The sequence below is a fragment of the Lampetra planeri genome, chromosome 28 (assembly GCF_965212315.1).
Source record: "Lampetra planeri chromosome 28, kcLamPlan1.2.h2, whole genome shotgun sequence".
NCBI lineage: Eukaryota > Metazoa > Chordata > Hyperoartia > Petromyzontiformes > Petromyzontidae > Lampetra > Lampetra planeri.
In genome coordinates, this window is record NC_136134.1 from 10,889,064 (window position 1) to 10,910,054 (window position 20,991).

Here is a 20,991-nt window from a genome sequence, read left to right on the forward strand (position 1 = left end):
GCGTGGCGTGTGTTGCGCGTGTGTGGATGCACGGGACGAGCAGGTGAAAAGAACATTGAAAGAGTGGCAGGGATGTAGGCAGGAGGAGATGGAGTGAGACACCGAGAGAGAGGGTTTGGCTGGAAGAGGCATCGATCAAGTGGAACTCGGCAGTGCGTGCGTGTGCATCGCGGTGGGGTAATGCCGCGAGACGAGCAGGAGGCGGGAGGCAGGGAGGGAGGGAGGCACAGAGAGAAAAGAGAGAGAGGGGGAGGCAGGGCAAGGCGAGGGGGGGAGAGGGTGGGGGGTGTTGGTTGATCGGAGGGCGCAGTTGGCAAAGACTCTCAGTGCGCGCGGCGAGAGCGAGAAAGCCAAAAAAACAATCGGCAGATCACCTCCCCAGCGCCGGCCGCATTGGCCGTGTTGTTGTTGTTGCTGCACGACCTGTAGGTACAGCCTCCATCATGAGCGAGGCGAGCCGGAGGGAGTGAAGGCACGGGGAGGGAGAGACGAGGGAGTCTGTCCTGGCGTGGCGATGAAGTCGTAACGAGAGCGAGAGAGGCGGCGGCGCAGCCGGGCCGCCACCTTGTGGATTGCGCCGACGCGAACCCGCTCCTGAGAGGGTGAGACTTTACTGCCGGTCACCACCACCACGTGCACCACCACCACCACGTGCACCACCACCTCCTTCTCCACCACCACGTGCACCACCACGTGCACCACCATCTCCTTCTCCACCACCACTACCACCACGTACACCACCACGTGCACCACCACGTCCACCACCACGTCCACCACCATGTCCACCACCTTCTCCACCACCACCTTCTCCACCACCACCTTCTCCACCACGTCCACCACCATGTCCACCACCATGTCCACCACCACCACAACCACGTGCACCACCATGTCTACCACCATGTCTACCACCATGTCCACCACCATGTCCACCACCACCACGTGCACCACCATGTCCACCACCATGTCCACCACCATCACGTGCACCACCATGTCCACCACCTCCTCCACCATCACGTCCACCAAAGACAAAGATTTCCCCCGTGTAGCCTGAACAGACTGTAGGTGCAAGTGCTGTTAGCGAGGATCTATGAAGGCCGGCACTGTGGCACACGAGGGGGTGGGTGGCCAGCACCACGTCCGGCCACCTTTGTCTCCCCAGTGGCGATGTTTACACACCGCACCAGGTACTCATTTGAGGCTGAGTCGACCCAGGGGAGGCCCATGACCGGTTCCAATAATCGTAACCGGTGTTGGCCTTGAGCGGGAATCGAACTCGAGTCGCCGGGTTCGTAGCGCAGCGCTCTAACCGCTACACTACCGCTCCCCTGTCATCATCATCATCACGTCCACCACCAGCACCACTCCATCTCCCCACCATCACGTCCACTACCACCATTACCACCAACAACACCACCACCACCTCTTCCTCCTCCACCATCACGTCCACCACTACCATTACCACCACCACCTCCTCCTCCACCATCACATCCACCACCACCACGTCCACCACCAACAACACCACCACTACCTCCTCCGCCATCACGTCCACCACCACCAGCACCACCACCACGTCCACCACCAACAACACCACCACCACCACCTCCTCCTCCACTATCACGTCCACCAGCACCACCACCACGTCTACCACCAACAACACCACCACCTCCTCCACTATCACGTCCACCACCACCACCAGCACCACCACCACCAGCACCACCACCACCTCCTCCACTATCACGTCCACCACCACCACCACCTCCTCCACTATCACGTCCACCACCACCACGCGTCACCCACGCGTCACCCGCGCGTCGCGTGCCGGGCGGGTTCCCCGTGCCCGTCTCGTGGACCGGGTCGTCCTCCGCCCAGCGGCGGCGGTGTGGCGCGAGGCATCGCGAACCGAGAACAAACTTCAGCTTAGCTGCAGGAATTATTATTTGTTTCTTTCGGTTAAGTCACGTCGTGACTTAACCGAAAGAAACAAATAATAATTCAGCTTAGCTCCCCGCCGCCTCCTCCTACATAAAGCGATGAGCATCGGATTAATAGAACATGTATAGGGGATTGATCCGAATATATTCTCAAGCAAAACAAACTAATGATTATCGCGAATAGCCAGTTAGAATCTCTCATCTCACTCCATCTCGGTCTCTCGTACACCTACAGTACGGTATCTCTGATCGCAACTCGTAACATATCTTACCTCTCGTCGACGTATCTCCTCTCATCTCTAGAGCTCTATCTCGTGTCCGCATCTCTTCTGCCATCTCACTGGGAGTTTATGAACTGAAAGGGGGGGTGCGGTGGGGGGCATGCCCCCCCCCCCCCAGTGGGCCAACATCGCCACCAGATTCACCACTGCCGTCTCATCCAGGGGTTGGTGGACCACGTAGAGATTTTCGAGGCTGCGAGGTGGCCGCGAGATTGCAGCACGGCAAGTGGGTCCGTGAGCGCCGTGGGGGTGTTCACGGTCAAAGCGCCATGCCGGCAGGACCCTCCTGAACAGGGAGTCTTGAGACTCAGTGGCGCGTGCTCGTGGCTAATTTATTACTTTGAGTATTATCCGAGTCATGGCACTGGCGTGCCAGAGGTGTAAAGGTCACAATGAACTTCGCGTACAGTCGTTTATTCACGTTTTGGTGTCGTTGGAATCGCCTGACATTCGGATGTGAATGACAACGTCGCATCTCGCGACTTGCTGGGTGGGGGGGGGGACACGCGGCTGCGTGGACATCGTGAGCGCATCCACACAGCGACGCCTGGCGTAGTACATGTAGCTGTGTGACGTAGTAGCTGTGTCACGTGGTACATGTAGCTGTGTGACGTAGTAGCTGTGTCACGTGGTACATGTAGCTGTGTGACGTAGTAGCTGTGTGACGTGGTACATGTAGCTGTGTGACGTAGTAGCTGTGTCACGTGGTACATGTAGCTGTGTGACGTAGTAGCTGTGTCACGTGGTACATGTAGCTGTGTGACGTAGTAGCTGTGTGACGTGGTACATGTAACACGTGCTCCATGTAGTTGGAGGTATTGCGAGTGAGTCCGTCACGTGGTCGTGATGCGCCGGTGGCTCAGTGACTCTCACAGTACCAGCAGCGCCCTGCTAAGTAAATAACTTGGGGCGACATCGACACTCGCGCGCGCACACGTGCTCAGTCGAGGCTGAGTCGACCTAGGGGATGGCTCAGGATCGGTTCAGATCATCGTCGCTGTTTGTTGGCTGTGAACGGGATTCGAACTGTGCTCACCCGGGGTTCGTAGTGCACCACCTGTTGGAGGAACGGTGGTCGCCCATCCTGGCACGATCCAGGCTCAACCCCTGCTTAGCTCAGGCGGTACTTTCTACCCACCTAATGTCGCTCGCCAGGTGTAACAGGTAAACGCCGTGCCAGGTGTCACGAGGACATTTCGTGACCCGGGGGAGGGGGGAGGGGCTCTTCGTTGCAAAGCCCTCAGGCCACTGGCGGAGGCCGGCGGCCTTTAGGGCGGCCCCTGAAATGCGGCCCCCCCGACCACACACAAGTGGTGAAAACGCAACCCCGTCGTCGTCATCGTCGTCGTCATCGTCGTCATCGTCATCGTCGTCGTCATCGTCGTCGTCGTCATCGTGCTGCCGTCACAAACCCCCAATAGTTTCAGACGGTGCGGCAGCCCTCACCACACCGATGACGTCTTATCGGGGAAAGTGGCCCCCCACCCCCCCGCCCCCCTGAAAATGAGTTATCAACTCTGGCGTGAGTCGTCATAGCTGTACCTGACAATGAGCAGCAACATGCCGATGATGATAATGTGGTGGCGCTGGTGGTGTTAAAGACCGTGCTGCTGCATCGGCGCTTTCCGCGGGCTATACCGCGACACGCCGGCTATACCGCGACACGCCGGCTACAGCGCGATACGCCGGCTACAACTCGTGCAAGCTCAAGCGTGGGCCAGGGTGGAACGGCAGCGGGACAGCGCGTGTGCAAAGAAGCACGGACAGGCGAGAGACAAGAGCGAGGAGCACGCGGATTGTAGAGCGCACGCAAGTTGGAGACGACGTCCTCCTCCACGTTGATCTTCATCATCCAGCAGCGGATAGGCCACGGTGATGAGTGCGTCACGCAGGTCCGTTGGGGCTAACGACTGCACGGGGCAGCGCGTCGGTAATGAAACGCACGTGCATATTACGGAGTGATGAACAGCGTTGTCAAGATCGGGGGGGGGGGCTGTGTGTGCTGCGTGATTCCCGAGGCAAGCGGGGGGCGCTCACGGAGCAGATGTTGAGTGTTTGTGCGAGCGGATTCCACGCGGCGGGCGGAGTCTGTTCAGCATTACAGATCGCCGTCGTCTGGAATGAGATCGCGTTCTTAGGCGGCCCACGCTCATTCCTGAAGACGAGCCGCTCTGTCGTAACCGACCCCCCCCCACCAATCAATCTCCTTGCCTCTCTCTCCTCTTCCCCTCTCTTAGCTCATTTACACACGTAACGAAGACAAAGCCCCCCCGTGTAGCCTCTAACAGGCCGTTGTTGGGGCAAGTGCTGTGCGCGAGTAGCACCTATGAAGTGCGACACACGAGGGGGTGGGTGGCCAGCACCACGCCCGGCCGCCTTTGTCTCCCAAGCGGCGATGTTTTGCCACCACCACCTCCACCACCGGCTCTGTCCAGCCAGCAATGGACATTGTCTCATCAGCAGGATGATTGGGTAGAGCCACAGTGAAGTTGATCGGCAGGTCGCGTGTGGTGGGGGAAAGTGTGGGTACTCACACCTCTTCCGAGACGACTGGCGAGTGTGGAAGAGTAGGCCAAATACCTTCTTGAGGCACTCTCTCCGTCTAGTGGTGGCCCTTCTGTCACCAGTGGCGTGAGCAGGCAATTGCAGTGCTGCGCCTTGATCTTTTATATACAGAGCGCACATTTGAAGGAACACGGCTGATGTTTAATCGTTAGCATTAGACTACACTTTAGTACGCCTGTATATTTGGAGTTTGCGTCTCTCTCTCCTCTGGGGTTTTCCTCCACATTTAGAATCAACGTCACGCCCTTAGAGTGTTTGGCTGCTAAACATTTCCGGATGGTGATAAACCACTTCGTTGAGCTATCATTTGTCAACAGTTGTGGCCAGGTCGCTTCTGAAAAAGAGCTGTAAAGTTCAGTGGGCCTTGCCCGGTAAAATAAAAAAAAATAGTTTCGTTTATAACTGATGCAGTTGCAGGTCTCGCTCGACTTACGAGAAAAAAATGTTGCGACGTTTTACAAGGTGGCTGCAAGACGGAAATGTCTTGAGATCATAAAAACGTTTTTTTTCATCACGAGGTCCTTAAACGGATGTGCGGCAAAGCCGGCGTGGGGCCGGCGTGGGGCGTGGGTCCACAACAGCCTGGCGGGAGGGGGGGGGCTATTGGGGGGACGACAACGACGTTGGGACGACGTTGCCGTCGATCATGAAATCTACCGCCGTGAATTGAATTCCTGCGGGGTGATTGTTGTGCCGCAAAGCCACGAGATCGATTTTCGAGAATCTTACAGCAGGACACCTCCCACACTCCCATTCAGGGTCAGATGTAGAGGCATTTGTGCACACCATGGGGTCAACATAAAAAGATGACTCACGCGTAACCACAATTCAGTAATCTGGACAAACCGCGGTGGTGGCGATGGTAGTTGGCACAGTCGGGGGCACAGCTGATGCATCTACCAGTCATCTCAGTCAGCCGACCCACGGCACCTGCTGGGTCTGTCCCGTGACCTCGTGCACCTAGCCTGGTACAGTATGGGGGTACAGCTGGTGCATCTACCAGTCATCTCAGTCAGCCGACCCACGGCACCTGGGGTCTGTGCCGTGACCTGTGTCAGCGAGCCTTCGGCACTACACGTGACGGTCTCAAAGTGCACCTGGCCTGGCACAGCCGCTGTGGTGACGTCACCGTCACTTGGCGGCGAATGGCGGTTGTTGGTATCGGTGGTGGCCGCCTGTGGAGGCAGTAGCGAGGATTGGTGGATCACCGCACACACAGATGTTGTTGCCTAATCTCCATCTGTCCCTTCTGTATGGGGGCACGCGTGCGTTTATGCGGGCGCTCTGATTTCCTCCCACACGTATGATCATAATAATAATAAGCAATCGCTCTTTGGTTGAAAACATCTTAATGCACAGAGGACCCTCAGAGCTTGGGAAATTTTTGATAGAACCGGGGCCACCACCTGGCTACTGCCTTCCAACGTTGCGCTTTGCTCAGCGAGTGCGTGATGCAGTTTGCATGGACGACGGCACTGAACACGACGCTCAAACGCCGAACGAAAACAACTTGAGATTAAAATGCAGACATCGGCGCATCTTGGTAGCGCGTGCGAATAACTCGGAAGGCACGAAACGCGACGAGTCCCGGGCGCAGTTTGGCTTCTCAGTCCGGTGAGGGATTCTCGCCAACTCCGCACGTCTTCCGCACGGCGCGTAGCTTCTGTGTAGGACAGTGTGCTGCTGTCCGCACTCCGCTAGCGAGCGGCGATCTCAAGTTCCCCTCTGCTCTGTCTCCTCCAGATGCACTGCCCTGGGAGGCGCGGTGTAAGTGATACACGGCGACGGTGACGCGAGTCCTGGGACGCTGCGAGGCGCGAGTCACGTGTCAGGCCGAGGGAGGTGCCGCATTGACGCAAAAGGGTCAGTGCGCGCTGGGCTCGCAATCCAGCTGGGTCGCCGGCTCGATTCCCCTTCTCACCCCACCCCCCACCTCGGTCCACCCAGTGAGGGGTGATGAGCTGAGTCAACCCCACCCGCGACCAGGGTGTGAATTTGCAAACTTCTGATTGCGAGCCGCGCGCTCTCCCTTTGACAGGCGTCCCAGGGACAGCCTAAGAATACCGACCACCGCGTGTGTGTTTTCTCTCCTGCCGTGCCAGGGAGTCCCGAGGGAGGGCTGCCGCGCCGTCCAAGCAGGAGAGAGAGAGGGAGGAGGGCCAGGAGGTGGCCGTGCTGGGGAGTTCTCTGACCGCTACCGCACCATGACCGGCTCGTGACCGAAACCTTGGCCTAGCTCTCCGCCGTGTAGACATCAAACATGGAGCACAGCAACGACGTGGACCTGTCGCAGCTCCACATCTCCCCCAAGTGGAACTCCCCCCACGGCCGCCACCGCTCGCAGTCCCTGCTCTCCTCCTCCGCCGGCGCCTGCGGCGGCAGCGTCGTGAGCAGCAGCAGCGGCAGCGAGTCGCCCACGTCGCCCGGCACCCCCGTGGAGACGGACCCCGCCGGCGCCGCGCCCCTCGCGCGCTCCCCCTCGCGCGCGACCCCCCGACCGCCGGCCTCGGGCTGCTCCCCGCTCGCCGGTGCCGCGCCGGCGCTCAACGGCGCCTCCGCCGCGCGGCCGACCTCCGGCCTGCGTGGCGGCCCTCTCGAGTTCGACGTCGACTCGGTGGTGCTCAGCACCGACAGCGCCGCGGCGCGAAAGCTGGGCACCGCGCAGGTCATCCCCAAGGGGCTGGCGGTCGGGAAGGCCGCCGGGGCCAACGCGTCGGCGCGCCGGGGCCTGAGCCACCACCGGAGCCTGCAGGCGGTCGACCGGCGCCAGCGCCGGACGCGCAGCCTCCTCTTCTTGGAAGCGGCGCCGGCGTCGGACGACGAGGGCGCCGCCTCGGCGGGAGACGCCGGAGCGGCGCCGGTGGACGAGCCGGGCTGGTGCCGCCCGGACGACGGCGGTGCTGTCGGCGTTGGCGACGTCGGGGGCCTTCAGCGGGGCCTTCGCTCCACGTCGTACCGCCGCGCCGTCTCGTCGGCCTCCGCGGGCGGGAAGGCCTCGGCCGAGGGCAAGGCCGGGTGGCTCAAGCCGCTGGGAGAAGACGCGGGCCGCTCGCCCGACAAGGTGAGGCCGCGTGCATGCGTGTGTGTGTGTGTGTGCATGTGGGCGTGTGTGTGCGTGCCTGTGTGCGTGTGTGTGCGTTTGTGTGTGTGTGCGTGTGCCTGTGTGTGTGTGTGTGCGTGCGTGTGCGTGCGCGTGCGTGGTCGACGCACTCAACTCGTGTTGACGCCTCGGTCAACCAGACTCGGTGTCGTCTCATCCCATACTCCGTGTTCAATCTCAACCACACTGCAAGTCACAACACGACAACAACAACCGCCCTTCACCACTAAGTGGCGGTCACGTCACCACGGCGCCTGTGCCAGGCTAGGTGCACTTTGAGGCCACGTGAAGTGTCGAAGGCCCGCTGGTCGGAGGCCACCAGACAGACCCAGGTGCCACAGGTCGACTGAGATGACTGGCAGATGCACCACCTGTGCCCCCTAATGTGCCAACTTGCTGTGTTTTAGCCACCCGGCTCTCTGATCGTTGTTGTGAGCATCGCTCCTCTGCTGTCTATTGTTGCTGGAGGGCGACTGCCTCCAACTGCCCAGCAGCGTCCTTCACGAGCCTCCTCCACAGAGGCCGATCTTGACACTGCTGGTACCAGTCATCAGCAAGTCCACTCAGCTCCAAATCCTCCTGTACCACATCATTCCATCTCTTCTCTAGCCCGTGCCTTACCTGTTTAGCCCCCTCTATCCGACCAAACAAAGGCTGCTTGGGCATGCGGTGGCTGGGCACGCGGTCACAATAACACACTCACTCGCTCAGCCGCTCACCGCACTGCAGGTCACAACAACACCACTCACTCTCCAACTCACTCACCCACAGCACTTTCTGGATCACCTCCCATCGTCTCTTTTCCCCGAAGCTCTTCACGACACCAACCTTTCTCAATTCAGGAAACTGTGTTCGACTCCCCATCTAGTACGGTGACAGCGCCGATTGCCGCAGTCGAATCTCGCTCAACAGAATTGGCGGCTCCCTTAACTGCTCAGGCTCTCCAGCTTGTGTTGCAAAAAAACAAAAAAATAAAGTTACAATTCTACAGATTCAGGCAGTGCCAGCCGAACATTGACAGCCGCAGGTTACAAATTCACAAACCCGACAATATCAATCGCGACCAGAAAATCAGGTCCACTCGCACCGCCCCCGCTGTGCCTCGCGACCACCGCGGCATGCTGGGGCGGTGAACTCCGATTAAGACCTCCAGCTCCGGCTGGGGCGGCACGGCGTTCCAGACGGCCGTTTGCCAAAGCCCGGTGGGGAAACTCGCCCCGCGTGCCCATCAACCCCGTGCCGTCGGGGCCCGGGCCACGATGTCCGACGTTTCGCGCGTCGCGTGCTGGGGGCTTCTTCGGGAACTGACCCGGAGAGAGCTCTCCGCCGTGCGTGAGAGGGAACGAGAGGGTGAGGGTACGAGAGGGTGAGGGAACGAGAGGGTACGAGGACTTGCCCCGCACCTCTGTCATAGCCAGCGGCAGAGAGGACTACACCGTGGCCTACGCTCGGCCGGCTCGCGTGTCGTGGCGGGGTCAACTGTGGGTATCTCCCACACGTCCCGACACGCCTCGCCACCGTGGAAGAGTCTGGCCAAAATACCCTCCGTAGAGGGGTTCTCTCTAGGGGCCGCCGTTCTGCAGCGGGTGGTCACGAGCAGGCAATTGCAGTGCTGCGACTTTACCTTCCTGCCCAGCGGCTTGACTCCCCTTGTCCCACCGACAGCGCCTGAGCATTGTTATCGGGTGTCGCAATCGCAGGGAACGGTGTTAGGGGGTGGGTAGGGGGTGGGTAGGGGGGGGGTTGGTAGGGGATGGGTAGGGGGTGGGTAAGGGGGGGTTAGGGAGTGGGTAGGGGGTGGGTAGGGGGTGGGTAGGGGGGGTTTAAGGTAAAGGAGCCACAAGACAAAGCGAGCCGCCGCGTGCCCCAAACAGCACGTGATGCCGCATGAGTGGGAACAAACCCACGCGTCATCGTCCTTGCCCCCATCAACATCGTCATCATCGTCGTCGTCGACATGATCCACACCCCGCCCGTCAGTCGATGGCAAAAACGAAACTCACGGTTACGTACGAACACAAACTAATGATTTGCGTGGTCTTCATGCAGCAGTGGATTGATGATGGCTGCTGCCACTGACAGTGTTATTCATGAAGGATCTTTCGTTTTTCCCCATCCACCCCTCACCGACTGCCAGAAAACTGCAGGCCACGTGCCAGCGGCAGAATATTTCTTTAATAGATCTGAGGAATCCGATGAGCTATCAAGCTCTTTTGCCACGGGTGTCCAGTGCAAGCTGAGCGCTCGAGATTGGCTCAGAATAACTGCAGCAGCCAAAGTGAAGCTCAAACGTCCACGAGTCCATGAAGCTCACACGCACACACGCAGACGTTGCCACCCACTCCGCCGAGGTGCATCACCCAGAGCAACGCGCCTGGCGCCTACGTGTTAGATAAAACACTACTCGACCATCTCACCCAAACAACAACAACAAAATTGTAAGTGTTGTGGATTTGCTCTCCGACACACAATAACCGGTGTGCTGTACTAGCATCGAATTGGCAAGTTTTGTTCACGTGACAAACCTTACTAATTGGCCGTGTCGGGTGGTGGGGGGGGGTATAACGACACGTTTATATGTACGCGATCTAACCCAAAAAAACCCTCTACTATGGATGATATTGGTCGCGAAAGCCTCGTACCGCATCTTAAACCGACTAAATCCCCCGAGACGAATCGTGGACATTTGGTCGGGGGTTTAAGCCGCCGGCGTCAATGTCGAAAAATTAATGTTCGCGATTTACTTTTGCAGGCAAGCGACTCAAAGAAACCTTTGCTGAAGAAGTCACACACGTTTGAGGAGAGTAAGTAGCCGCGGAACGGTCGCCCAGCTCCGGCGCTGGTGCACGGACGGGAGAATCACGGCTGCCTCTCCATCTTGACGCTCAGAACACACCGATTCGCCGCGCACTTGGCAGCGCACACACCGACTGTCACACGCGACGAACGCGCCGTTAGCCCCGCCCCCTGGCCCTGCTTGGCCCCGCTCCACGTTCGGACGTCTTCCGACAAAGCCGGTGTATCGCGTTTCGGTGTTCCGGCTCGGCACTGGCACATTACCCGGTGGGAAAAACCCAGCCGTGCCGCGCCGGCCTCGCGCCCGCTCGGCCCGTAGCGCCGGCCGATAAAGAGTCTCCGACCCTCTTCCTCCCCCGAATCCCCCCCCCCGCCCGGCGCAGGCGCGGACACGGTGCTGTACCAGCAGTTCCGCGAGCGAGGGCTCGACGGTGGGGCCGCGGATGAGGACGGCGCCCCCCCCCCGGAGTCCCCCGAGCGGGGGGGGGGGCCCGTCGCCGATGGCGGGGGGCTCGTCCTGCCCGCTGCCGGCCTCTGACGCCGTTGACACGGACCCCAGCATCGTGCCCACGTACAGAGCCCAGCGGGTGATGTGGAGTCAGCTGCCCGAGGTCAGGGACTCGGGCGTCCTGGAGAGGCTCTCCTCGGAGGAAAGGAAGAGGCAGGAGGTAAACCAGCAGACCTGAGGCTCCATGTATTGCGATGTACGCACACACAAAGACAAAGATCCCCCGTATAGCCTTAACAGACTGTAGGGGCAAGTGCTGTTAGCGAGCAACTATGAAGGCCAAACGGTACACGAGCGGGTGGGTAGCCAACACCACGCCCGACCGCCTTTGTCTCCCCATTGGCGATGTTTACACACCGCACCAGGTCCTCATTTGAGGCTGAGTCGATCTAGGGGAGGCCTAGGACTGGTTCAGATAATCGTCACTGGTGTTGGCCATGAGCAGGGAATCGGTCTCGGGTCGCCCGGGTTTTGTAGCGCAGCCATAGGCCTCGGCAAGGTAAGGTAATTTACCCTTTTTACCGGGTAAAAGGGTAAAGGTAAAGGTGTCGACATGCCAAGGGGTAAGGTAAAGGGTAGGGTAAAGGTAGCGCGAAGTATTACCCGGTAAACACGGTACCTTGTTTACCGCTAAAAACTCCGTGGCGTAGTTTGTGGCCTCCATTAAATAAGTAATATTTAAACAAACTTTTTTTTACACACGCTTTTATGAAATGTATTAGTAATTGCAGAACTCCACGACTCCAGGAAGTGTCCCCGAAGCTTGCCATAACGTAAGGGGCCGTGGCCAATTACAGCAAATGTCAGTTGAGCGTGGACAATTAGGCTCAAGCTGAAACATAACATATAAAAAAGAATGTGATTTTTTAATGACAGAATATAGTATTGTCATCAGTATGACATAAGTATACCAAGTTTGCTGTCGATACTACATTGGGAAGTGGGTTACAATTGAGTTACAAGATTTGAGGATACGATACGACAACGAGAACAAGCGTGTAATTTGGAGTCATCGAGAGTATTCTATATGAATAAAGCGCTCTACCTAGCATTTAACGTTATAAACCTTTTTCATGTGTAGTACCCCAGTAATTACCCTATAATCGGGTAATTTGTATGGGGTAAGGGTAAAAGGTAGGGTAAAGGTAGGCTCGTTGCTTTTGACCTGTTACCTTACCTTGCTAAAGGGTAAAAGGTAGGGTAGAGTGATTGTATTGTGGTAAGGCAAAAGGTAGGGTGAAGGTAGGCTCGTTGTTTTTACCTTTTACCTTACCTTGCCGAGGCCTACGCAGCGAAGCGCTAACCACTGCGCTATGCCACCGCTCTCTCTGCACAAAAACACGCGCGCACACACGCGCGTGTGTGTGTGCGCGCGTGTGTGCGCGCGTGTGTGCGCGCACACACGCGCGCACACACACGTGGTGCTAGGGTGGAGCATTACGGTGAGGGTCGGGATTAGTTCCATTGGTGAGGGGTTTGTTTCGGGTTGAACCGGTCCTGGGCCTCCTCTTCGGTCGACTCAGCTTTCAAATGAGCAGCTGGTGTGGTGTGTAGTAAACATTGGCGGCACGGGGGAGACAAAGGCGGCCGGGCGTGAGCCACTCCACGCTCTCGTGTGCCGTGACGGCCTTCATTAGTGCTACTCCCTTGCGGTACTTAAAAAAAACTATTTTAACTATTTTTTTGTATTTTACCAGGTAAGGCCCACTGAGCTATAAAGCTGAAAGTTCTTTTACAGAAGCGACCTGGCCACAAATGATAGGTCAACGAAGTGGCTTATCACGTAGTAATGTATAGCAGTAGCCAAATACTCTGAACGCATTTTTATTCTAAATGTGGAGGGAAAAATTCAGAGGATTACCCAGAGAAAAATCCACGCGGCCATGGGGAGATACCCACACTCCTAATATACAGCAGGCGTCGGGGTCGGGATCGAACCGACGACCTCCTGCACACCAGGCGGTGTGTTGAGGCTACACGGGGGATGTTTGTCTCTGTGTGCGCGCGTGGGCACGCGGCAGGCGATGTTCGAGATCATCACGTCAGAGCACTCGTACCTGCACAGCCTGGAAGTGCTGATCCGCGTGTTCCTGGAGTCGGCCGACCTCCGCATCACCATGAGCAAGACGGAGCAGCACCACCTCTTCTCTAACATCACCGACGTGCGCGACGCCAGCCGCCGGTACGCCACTGCCACTACCGCCACCACCGCCACAACCGCCACAACCGCCACCACCGCCACCTCTGGTCACGCTGGACGCATCGCGAGGCCGCGTTTTGTGCAGAACCGCATCTCCGGCGAGCGATTGCCGGCTCCCACGCACCCAGCCACACACGCACTTACCCACACATGCACGCATCTACCCATGCACGTACCTACCCATGCACCCATGCATGCACTCACCCACGCACCCATCCACGCACGCACGCACGCACCCACCCACGCACCCACCCACCCACTCACGCACCTACCCACGCACGCACCCACCCACCCATGCATGCACCCACCCACGCACCCATCCACGCACCCATCCACGCACGCATGCACTCACGCACCCACCCACTCACTCACGCACCCACCCATGCAGGCTCCCAGCCACGCAGGCACCCACCCATGTACTCTTGCTTCCCCGGCGCACAATCCAGGAGGGCAAAGTTCTCCGTGGGGGCCTCGTGTGGACACGGCCACCTGCCAGCGGTGACAATGGCCCCTTTGTCGCGCACCGGTGCCGTTTCGTAAAACCGGCGCCGTTGATATTAAAAAGAGCGAAGCAAAGTTGCCCAAATATTTATTTTATTTTAAACGCAGCTGCTTGAGTGCAGGCCCCAAAAGCCGAACGTGGCGGGCGGCCGTCAACAAATAGCACTGGGCAAGGTTATTGCAGTGAGGGCTTGGGGTGAGAGAGACGACGGCGATGATGATGATGGCAGGAGGGAATTCCAAACTGAAGCGGTGCCAGGAAGGAAGTGATTTGACCTTCAGTGCGGTGAGTGGGTGAGTGTCGTGACCTGCAGTCTGGTGAGGGATGTGGGGAGGAGAGAGCAGCAGCTGGATTAAGGAGAGGGGGTGGAGGGCTTGAGAAGTGAAGCTCCTGTAGCCCCTCCGCCGGTGTGATGGTGCCGGAGTTTGGGATTGGCCGCGCCACTCCAGCTGGTGACGACGCGCCCTGGGCTCGAGTCGGGACGCGGTTGGGCGGTTCTTGAGCGTGTCAGGTGGCCCCGTGAGGTTCTTGAGCGTGTCAGGTGGCCCCGTGAGGTTCTTGACCGTGTCACATGACCCCGTAAGGTTCTTGAGCGTGTCACGTGGCCCTGTCAGGTTCTTGAGCGTGTCAGGTGGCCCCGTGAGGTTCTTGAGCGTGTCAGGTGGCCCCGTGAGGTTCCTGAGCGTGTCACGTGGCTCCGTCAGGTTCTTCACGGACCTGGAGGCGAGGCACCAGGAGAACGTGCTCGTCCACAGCGTGAGCGACATCGTCGAGCGGCACGCCAAGAGGTTCGACGCCTACGTCAAGTACTGCACCAACGAGGTGTACCAGCAGCGCACGCTCGCCAGCCTGCTGTGAGTGTGGTTGCCCGCAAATCACGCTCACACATGCAGACAAAGATCCCCCGCGTAGCTTCGAGCAGACTGTCGGGCAAAGTGCTCGGAGCGTGCAACTGTTATGGCCTGGGACGGCACGCCTACCAGGGAGTGGCGTGGCCAGAACCGTGCCCGGCCGCCTTTGTCTTCCCAGTGCTGATGTTTGCACACTCCGCACTGGGTGATCGTTTAAGGCTGAGTAGACCCAAGGGCGAGGCCCAGGACCGGTTCAGATATTCCTTACTGATGTTGGCCGTGAGCGGGGAATCGGGATTTTTCAGGTGAAATATCACACTTTTATCTTTGAAAAAAAGCTTTGCTGGCTGAAGGGAGGGAGGGACTGATGGACGTGCAAGGCTGCTCGTTTGACTTACACGCCGTACTGGGTGGAGGCCCAGTGGTGACGCTCGCATGCTTCACAGCAAGGAGGCCCTGGGTTCGATTCCCTACTTGGGTGTCTTTCGGTGTGGAGTTTGTGTATTCTCTCCCCAGTTCTGGGTTTCCTCCGGGGTTTTCCCGTTTCCTCCCATAGATAAAAAACATGAACCCCATAACACACACCCTCCCGATAGACGAGTCTTGAGACTCAGCGAGACTTCCCTGGGTAAACAAGCATGGCAATAACAACAACAAGCATGGCAATAACAACAGCAACAACAACCATGGTATTAACAACAGCAACAGCAAGCATGGTAATAACAACAAATAGGCCACTGTACATCTGTGAACAAGAGCTGCATAGCTCATCGGATTGCTGCAGCATAAATACATATTCTGATTCTGAAACGGGTGTGGCGGTGGCTGCGCACAGGGCCAAGAACACGACCTTCAAGGAGACCCTGGGCAGGCTGGAGGCCCAGCCGGACTGCGGAGGCCTCAGCATGACCTCCTTCCTCATCCTGCCCATGCAGCGCGTCACGAGGCTGCCTCTCATCATGGACGTGAGTTCTCCCTCGACCCGGCTCGCTTCGTGTGTTTGAAAGACTTTCAGTAAACTAAGCGGTTCGTAAATTAATTTTGGGTGAGCTCACGGAATGATCCGGCCAATTTTTATTTTCTTTTGCGGTGAAGCCCTCCACCACCCGACTCAGTCACGAAAAACAAATTAAACAAATCAAGCGTACGACCAACCCGAAAACAGATCATGAGTCCTAATGATAATTTGCAGCGAAGGCCCACTACGTGTTGAAGCGAACGTCAAACAAACGTCAAGGGCTAACCAGGGCGGCTAGCGGTGCCACCTGCTGTCGCCTGTCGTCCATGCTGGTGCGGGTCTTGCTGCCCGTGTCTCAGAGGGATAGTGCCGGCTTGGGAAGGCCTTGACGCAGCAGTGGATAGATCGTGGCTGCTCTCCACGTAGGCCGCGTGTTGCCCGTGTTCAGGGCCACGGTGTTGCTGACGGCCGCGTGGGCATCTCCGTGCTGTGTACACACAGAACACACTCCAAGAGGGGGCTCGGCCCCCCCAGCCCCCCCCGACCCCCCCTCCCCGACCCCCCCCTCCCCGCCAGCCACTCAAGGTGGAAAGTTTATGATATTTACAACTTAGTAATGCAGTAAACGTTCTTGGAAATACAGTACCATGTGGTATCTGGCGAGCGTGGTGGTGAGCGTGGTGGGGAGTGCTGTGGTGAGCGTGGTGGTGAGCGTGGTGGGGAGTGCTGTGGTGAGCGTGGTGGTGAGCGTGCGACTCTCGCCATAAAGTGACCTGGTGTATGAACAGACTCACCTCTGCCATGTAAGAGTCGAATTTACACCACCGGCGAAGGGTTGGATCACCCTGCGTAATGTCCTTCGTCGGGTTCCGAAAAAAGTGGCTTTTGCTAAACTTATTTCACGTCGTGTCGAAATTGGGCCTTCGTCTTGATTTTATTTTTTACGTGGACAATAATAATAACCTCTATTTTATGAAGCGCCTTTTGTATCGAAATATCTGAAAGCGCTGTACGCAAAAACATTTATTTGTTTACTCCACTCACAGGTATAGATACAATCTTAGCGAAATAGGAAGCTGATAATAACAATATCAATGACTACCACACGCGACATAAAATTGAGAATAAACGGTGATCCAATCAGACAACAGGAAAAAGGCAATGCATGAACATTAGTTTTCAAATCTTAAGCAAAGGAATGGCTTCGCCCCCGCGGTCTCCCTCCATGATCCGTCAATCAAACACATCACTGCAGATGCCGGTGTATGGCGGCCAAGAGCAGTTGAAGCGAACGTTGTCGCAAGAGCTCACACGTTTGGCGCAATGCTCCTTCGCTTACCGTGCGTGACGAATTAATAAAAAAATGTCTGGACAAACGGAGGAGTTTTAACGCGTTAAGCCGAAACCCACGGCCTCTACCGCGGGCCGGTGATCGAGCCGCCTCACCCGGAACCGCGAGGATCACCGCCCCTGCCGCTCGTCCCTTTGCAGACGATTTGCCAGAAGACCAACAAGTTCTCCATCGAGAGCGAGCGGGTCAAGCGGGCACTCAAGGCCGTGAGCAAGGTCAGTCCGGGGCCCGCCCTCCCACCCTTAACCGATGGCGAGATGTTAACTGCATCGCCTGGTGTGCAGGAGGTCGTGGATTCGATCCCGACCCCGACGCCTGCTGCTGTATATTTGAGGTTGCGTGTCTCTCTCCTCGTGGTCGCGTGGATCTTTTTCCGGGTCCTCCGGTTTTTCTCTCCATGTTTAGAATGAACATCACCACGCATTTAGAGTATTTGGCAGCTATAAATTTCCACACAATGAGCCACTTCGTTGAGCTATCATCTGTGGCGAGGTCGCTTCTGAAAAAGAGCTCTACAGCTCACTGGGCCTTACGTGGTAAAATAAAATAGTTTAGTTTATAGTTTTTAGTTTAGTAACTAGGGACGAACCTCTTTACTGGGCCAATATTAGACTGGACCTGGGCAATTCCTAGGCCGGCAGATCTAGGGTTCGCAGTGGCCATGGAAACCGGCCTTTGGTGAGCACACGCGGTGCAGTGAATGACTCCGCTGTTACATTCCAGAGCATTTACAAAGTGTGGGATGTTTTTGCACACGACACCCGCACCTTGCTTGTGTTTGTGTGAAGGCAAGTGTCGTGGCTAGCGCACTGTGCTTCGAACCCAGCAAACCGAGTTCGATTCCCGCTCACGGCTAACATCAATGACGATTATCTTCAACCGGCCCTGGGCCTCCCCGAGGTCGACTCAGTCTCAAATGAGTACCCGGCACGATGTGTGAACATCATCACGGTGGGGAGGCTACTTAGATGTATACTGCACCCAACACAGCCTAGGGGACCCCCTGGTGGCAGTTGCCCCAGCGATGAACTCTGCCTACAACGCTGACCTGAGAACAAGCGAGGTGAATAGCAACGGAGCGATGCGACCCGGCGGGCATGGGCGGGGCTCTCCTTAGGGGCACGGCGAACGAATCGGGGCGACTGCCCCGGGCCCCGCGCTTTGGGGGATGGCTGCGTTTCAACGTCACGGTGTCAGATGATGTCAGCTACTTCCTTTGTAGATTGAAGGGGTCAGGTGGCGGTGGCCCACACCGTGAGGTTTGGGAGTTTGCAAGGCCCTGAGTATTGGTGGCGGTCAAGCGGTGAGGGGAAGGGATTGACTGTAACTAGACGTTGACAACACCTGCGGCCCCTCCCTACCCCGTCCAACTTAATTCGTGTAGACTGCACCTGGCACGTAACAAATGTCTCGGGTCGCAGTTTGCTGCTTCTTGCGTTCAGGTTGTTGTTCTTCCCGCGCACCTCCGATTAGCACGGTTGGTGACGTGCAGTGCGAGAGAAGTGGAACACGCATCAACATATACATTACATACAATCTGTCCCTGGTGATGCCGGCTGAAAGAGGAGAGGTAAGGTAGCAGCCACCACTCGGCGTGGGTCCAGAGTGCCACTGGTGTCAGGTGGAAGGTAAACTCATTCAGCTCTTTACAGCCACTGTCCTTGCGGATTTCAATGGCTATTCACAATCGCAAGGGCAAACAAAGACAAAAGACCCCTGTATAGCCTGAACAGACTGCTGGGGCAAGTGCGGTTAGCGAGTAGCACAGATGAAGGCCGGCACGGCACACGAGGGGGGTGGGTGGCCAGCTCCACGCCCGGCCGCCTTTGTCTCCCCATTGGCGATGTTTACATACCGCGCCGGATAATCGTTTTGAGGCTGAGTCGACCCTGGGAGAGGCCTAAGACCGGTTCAGATAATCGTCGCTGGTGTTGGCCGTGAGCGGGAATAGAACTTGGCCCGCCGGGTTCGTAGCGCAGCGTCGCGCTAACTGCTACACTACGCATACACACACAGGTACACACACACAGGTACACACACACAGGTACACACACACACAGGTACACACACACACACAGGTACACACACACAGGTACACACACACAGGTACACACACACAGGTACACACACAGAGGTACACACACACACACACACACAGGTACACACACACAGGTACACACACACAGGTACACACACACAGGTACACACACACACAGGTAGACACAGGTACACACACACAGGTACACACACACAGGTACACACACACAGGTACACACACACACAGGTACACACACACACAGGTACATGATTCACAACAACAGGATATTTGTCCAGTGGGTTAGACAAAGTAAACACGTTCTCAACATTCTCGATTCCTCTTTGACTGTTTCGTATCATCCCATAGCCAAACCACCCACTCATTCACCTACTCATTTGCTAACTCACCTACTCACTCATCCACTCACCTACTCACTCACCTACTTACTCACCCACTCACCTATTCACTCACCCAATAACCTGCTCACTCACTGACTCACCTGCTTACTCAACCACTCACCTACTCACTCACCCACTCACCTACTCACTCACCTACCCACTCACCGACTCACCAACTCACCCACCCACTCACCCACTCACCGACTCACTCACCCACTCACCTACTCACTCACCCACTCATCCACTCACTCACCCACTCACCTACTCACTCACCCACTCACCTACTCACTCACCCGCTCACCACACTGCAGGTCACAACGCGTTTGCCGCTGTTTCGCCCCTCGCACCGCTCCGCTTTAGACTTCCCAACAACAATCTTGCTCCATTCAAGGTCCCCATTGACGCTTCTCTATGACACCTATTCAGCGGTGCTCTTCTTGCTGGCCGCTTGGTGTATTTGGGGCCTTTGCACAGCAACCGTGAGTTTAAATAAAATGAAAAATATTGTCTGGCATCAGATGTTTACTGTGGTAATGCGCTTTACGATAATAATATTAATACTGTAATAATACAACCTTTGTATTGTGCTGCTAATGTAACGAAGCGACTTGGGGGCACGTTTTTGTTTTGTTTAGCCCTAGGGAACCCTCCCGTGGCAGCTGCCCCTGTGCAGCACGGGACAATTGCAGCACCACCGCTGGACCGCTGGCCTGCTCGTTGGCCAGTAGGGGGGCAGCTGGGTAATATTTTTATTGTTTTAATTTGACCAGGTAAGGCCCACTGAGCTACTTAGCTCTCTTTCAGAAGCGACGTGGCCATCACAAAAGACAGCTCAACGAAGCGGCTTATCATCATCACGTGGACATTTATAGCAGTAGCCAAATACTCCAAACGTGTGCTGTTGATTTCTAAATGTGGAGGGTAAAACCGGAGGACCCGGAGAAAAATCCACGCGACCGGGGGAGAAAGAGACACAAATATACAGCAGGCGTCAGGGTCGGGATGGAATCCACGACCTCCTAGCGACGTGGTTAATCTCACCCCCCCTCTCCCCCCACTGTGCGTGTTGCAGCTCGTCAAGGAGTGTAACGACGGCGCCAGGAAGATGGAGAGGACGGAGGAGATGTTTACTCTCCAGAAGCAGCTCGAGTTCCGAATCAAGGTGAGGGCCCCCCCCTGCCCCCCGCCGTGACCCCGCCGTGACCCCTGCCATGACCCCGCCGTGACCCCGCCGTGACCTCGCCGTGACCCCTGCCGTGACCCCGCCGTGACCCCGCCGTGACCCCTGCCGTGACCCCCGCCGTGACCCCGCCGCGACCCCTGCCGTGACCCCGCCGTGACCCCCGCCGTGACCCTCGCCGTGACCCCGGGCCCACACCCAAAACAAAAGACCTCCCCCCACCGTTGATTCCTCCCACTTTCTACTCCGGCATCCACGGTCCTCATCCGCACGTCGCCGCTGGCCGGAGCGCTCCGATTCAAAATGATTCTCCCCGCCTGCTGCCCCCCCCC

At 57.2% G+C, this 20,991-nt stretch overlaps 1 protein-coding gene across 1 annotated transcript in view; it reads left to right on the forward strand.

Moving 5' to 3' along the window:
• The first annotated feature begins 294 nt into the window (after positions 1-294).
• LOC144728451 (rho guanine nucleotide exchange factor 26-like) overlaps positions 295-20,991 on the forward strand; it is a 32,318-nt gene continuing 11,621 nt past the window's right edge. The window contains 11 exon segments of the mRNA XM_078607901.1: positions 295-602; positions 6,521-6,640; positions 6,880-7,838; positions 10,630-10,681; positions 11,057-11,154; positions 11,156-11,341; positions 13,203-13,363; positions 14,588-14,737; positions 15,570-15,699; positions 17,184-17,258; positions 20,552-20,641. Of these exon segments, the coding sequence (XP_078464027.1) occupies positions 7,038-7,838; positions 10,630-10,681; positions 11,057-11,154; positions 11,156-11,341; positions 13,203-13,363; positions 14,588-14,737; positions 15,570-15,699; positions 17,184-17,258; positions 20,552-20,641 (1,743 nt within the window). The 5' untranslated portion in view covers positions 295-602; positions 6,521-6,640; positions 6,880-7,037.